Genomic DNA, 3,530 nt, shown 5'->3' with positions numbered 1-3,530 from the left:
GAAAGTATTTAAGGTTGAAAGAGTCTGGCCTGAGGGAAGAATCAGAAAGGCTATTCTGGCATTTAGGGAATGACTTGGGAAAATATATCGAGATAGGAACAGAAAAGGCAAATAAAAGGGAAGCAAGACGTGGGCATAAACTAAGTAAATCCAGGTTACTGGGCATTAGAGAGAATGAAATGGCGGTAGGTAAAGGTAGACTAGAAGTAAATCCCAAAGGAAGAACAAAAAGCTTCAATAAATATTATACGGAAAGTGGGAGAGAAACTACAGAACTGAAGGCATTTCAGTTATAGGGAGGTCTCTGTGAGCCACGAGGAAGGGGTCTCCTTATATCCCTCAAAGTGGACAAAGATCCCAGTTAGAAAATGATGAAAGAGGAATCCTTTAGCCTTAGTGGACTTTTAGTAATGAGTTCTATCTCAACATTCAGAAATACATTTTTCGTGTGCAGTTTGTAATTATGGTGCATATGAATGAAAACTAAAGTATAACATGCTGTTTTTGTTTTGTTTCGTTTGGGTTTTTTTTTGCCAGAAGGTGGATTTTTCCTACAACCAAATTTCTGAAATGTGTGATCTGTCGGCGTATCATGCTCTCACGACACTAATCTTGGACAGTATCCTTTGAATGAGTAAAGAGAAAAATGAAGGGATTAAAATGTAAAATGAAAAGTAAAGGAACAGTTCTAGATAAGTAATTTGCTAAATATGTGACTCGTTTAAATGGTGAAGAATTGATTCTCTCAAAATGAGGAAAGATATTTTGTTTACTAAGGAATAAACCATGGGTCAAGCTTGCCAAGAGCATCTTAGCTCTGAAAAGCTAAGACAGTCATTTTTTTCCTCACAAATGTAGACTTATTCTTGATTCCAGAACCAGAGAAGAAGTTCTATTTTAATTAATTCCTTTCTTCAAATTTACTTTTACTTATGCCTTATTTTATATAGTAAATTCAGCATTTGAAAATTCAGATGTAGTCATAAGAAAAATTAGTGAATATTTTACAAAAGACTTCATACTAAGTTCCCTTTAAATAGGAAGCATTTCTAGTTTACTTAAAATATGTTTCCATTATCTTTTGCTCTACAAACGTTAGGAACATTGTGGACCAGGCTCCATGCAAACAGAGTACCTACTTCGTTCCAACTTCTAGAGCCTAAGGGGCTAACCAGGGGCCTGTGAGTTTAATGAGCTTGAGTCTTTACACCAGAGACTGATGTTCTCTGGGTAACAGGGGAGCAGTGCCGGCTCTTTCTCACTAAGTATCCCTCTGTCCTCCTGAGGATCATTCAGGGCGGAGTGGAGAATGATTTGATCACCCCTGGGTGCCTCATTCCAGGGATGTGGCAACCGCTGGGGTGTGCTACGTTTATAATAAGGCTGAGCTGTGGGGAGAAGGTACATTTTCTCAAAAGGATATTTTGTAAAGAACACTTTTTTCATATACAATGGAGAGCTTAGAACGGCACCGCTCCCTTTAGAATTTATGTGTGAAAATGGGCTATCGGAGGATATTTAGATGGTGCTTAAATGAGCAAGTTCTGATGACAGCCTAATTAGAGAAATCAGCAAGTGACCGCGATGAAATGTTTTCATGACAAACCAGAAGTAAACATTTTGGCAGCATCTTTCTGTAGAACCTGAACTTTGTGATTGACTGTCATGTGTATTGAGTTTGCAGACAGACAGGCTGATAGTCCAGCTTAGGCTGTGGGTGCTGAAGAGTGCTTCTTCAGGAAGACACCAGCAGCACAATCACCTACAACTTCTTAGTAGTGCAGATTCTGGGGCTCTACTCCAGACCTACGACATCAGAACCTGCATTTTAACAAGCCCCTCCATCTAGACAATTTCAGAGCACATTAAAACTTAAACACTGGTTGGTCTAGAAGTCAGCAGTCCCCTAAACACCTGTAGCCAGAAGAGGTTCAGCAACTAGAAGAATCACTTGGGTCCCCTGAATGAGGAAGGTGACATGGTGGGCTCGAGTCTGACATGGAGAGCTCTGTCTCCCACAAAAACATTCTTCCACATGCTGCATAGAATTGCCAAAGAAAACAATTCCACAGTTTTTTTTTTTTTGCAGTTTTTGGCCGGGCCTGGGCTTGAACCTGCCACCTCCCGCATATGGGGCCAGCACCCTACTCCTTTGAACCACAGGCGCTGCCCAACTCCACAGTATTTTTGACCCAAAATATGGTTTAAAACATTTCTATCATGAATACATCTTAACTTGTATATAAATTTAGCTTTTCATGTAAAAACCTAAGGTATTATGACTTTATAAATGTCAAATATCATGAAGAAAGGAATTAGGTTTTTTCCTTTTAACTTGACATTAGATTTAGCAATTGAGCCTTATCACTGAAGTATAAAAAGCTGTAATTAGTACATCAGAACCAATTGAAAGTCAGAACATGGGTATATAATTAGAGTGTAACATGACACCATTTCTCACCTGAGTTTTTTTTTTTTTTAATGCAAAGACAGGTAGCCAAAACAAACTACCCTTCATAGACGATTGATGAGATAAACTTGGATATCTTACAGTTTTGAAAAGATAGTAGGCTAGTTTCTAGACAGTACTAAATAAGCCACCTCCTTTATTCTGTTCAACCATATTGTGCGTGATTTAGGTAGTAGAGTTTTACAAGTTTTTCTGGATAGCTGAAAGTAGAAGTTTCAAGTTATAAATGACAAGTTATAAATGAATCCGGGGGAAAAAAGCACTAGATGATATTGGTTTTTGAAAAGACTAAAAAACTTTAAATGAGATAAAAAGGTAGGAGAATTATAAAATGGACAAATTCCTAGACCAATTTTGTGTGTCAAAACACTAATTTGGAAATAGAAATCCTGTATAGTCCTGTAACTATCAAAATAATTCATTATAAATTAAAATAAACTAGGGCGGCACCTGTGGCTCAAAAAGGAAGGGCGCCGGCTCCATATGCTGGAGGTGGCGGAAAAATTTAAAAAAAAAAAAAAGCTAAAGTAAAATAAACTAAATTTAAAAACTGAAGCTCTTCCTAAAAAAACCAAACAGGCTTTTAAGAATAGACCTTCCAATAGGAAAAAAAAATTAAAATTAAAAATAGGAAGCATATTCATAATTCATTCTGATGAGGTTCCTTTGATGTACAAATGAAACAAGGAATAGTAAAAGAAACAGAAAGAAGAAGCTCACTTCACTCATGACGTAGTTGTAAAAATCCTAAACAAAATATAAGCAATTGAATCTGACAGCATATTAAAAGTACACTGTATTATGATTAAACTGGGTTTTTCTTAGATATGTAAGGATAGTTTAATTATCAGAAAATCTATTAAATGTCGATAACTATACTAACTGATTAAAGGAAGTAAACCTTATAATTAACAGATAAAGAAGTACAACAGACATAGAAAATTTAATAAAATTCAATATTCATTCAGAATAAAATGCTCAGTAAATTATTAATAGGTAATTTTCACAACGTGATAAAGTGTATCTACAAAAATATTTGAAGCAAACTTTTATCCTAACT

At 36.0% G+C, this 3,530-nt stretch overlaps 1 protein-coding gene across 1 annotated transcript in view; it reads left to right on the top strand.

Annotated features, from left to right (window-relative positions):
* LRGUK (leucine rich repeats and guanylate kinase domain containing) overlaps nt 1–3,530 on the top strand; it is a 107,272-nt gene that overhangs the window by 16,078 nt on the left and 87,664 nt on the right. The window contains exon 5 of the mRNA XM_003791666.3: nt 538–619. Within this exon, the coding sequence (XP_003791714.1) occupies nt 538–619 (82 nt within the window). The remainder of the gene's footprint in view (nt 1–537; nt 620–3,530) is intronic.

Source organism: Otolemur garnettii, unplaced genomic scaffold, assembly GCF_000181295.1.
Source record: "Otolemur garnettii isolate 467f Iridium unplaced genomic scaffold, OtoGar3 scaffold00049, whole genome shotgun sequence".
Classification (NCBI taxonomy): Eukaryota; Metazoa; Chordata; class Mammalia; order Primates; family Galagidae; genus Otolemur; species Otolemur garnettii.
Note: the sequence above shows the minus strand (reverse complement) of the source record. Positions and strands in the feature narration are given on the sequence as shown.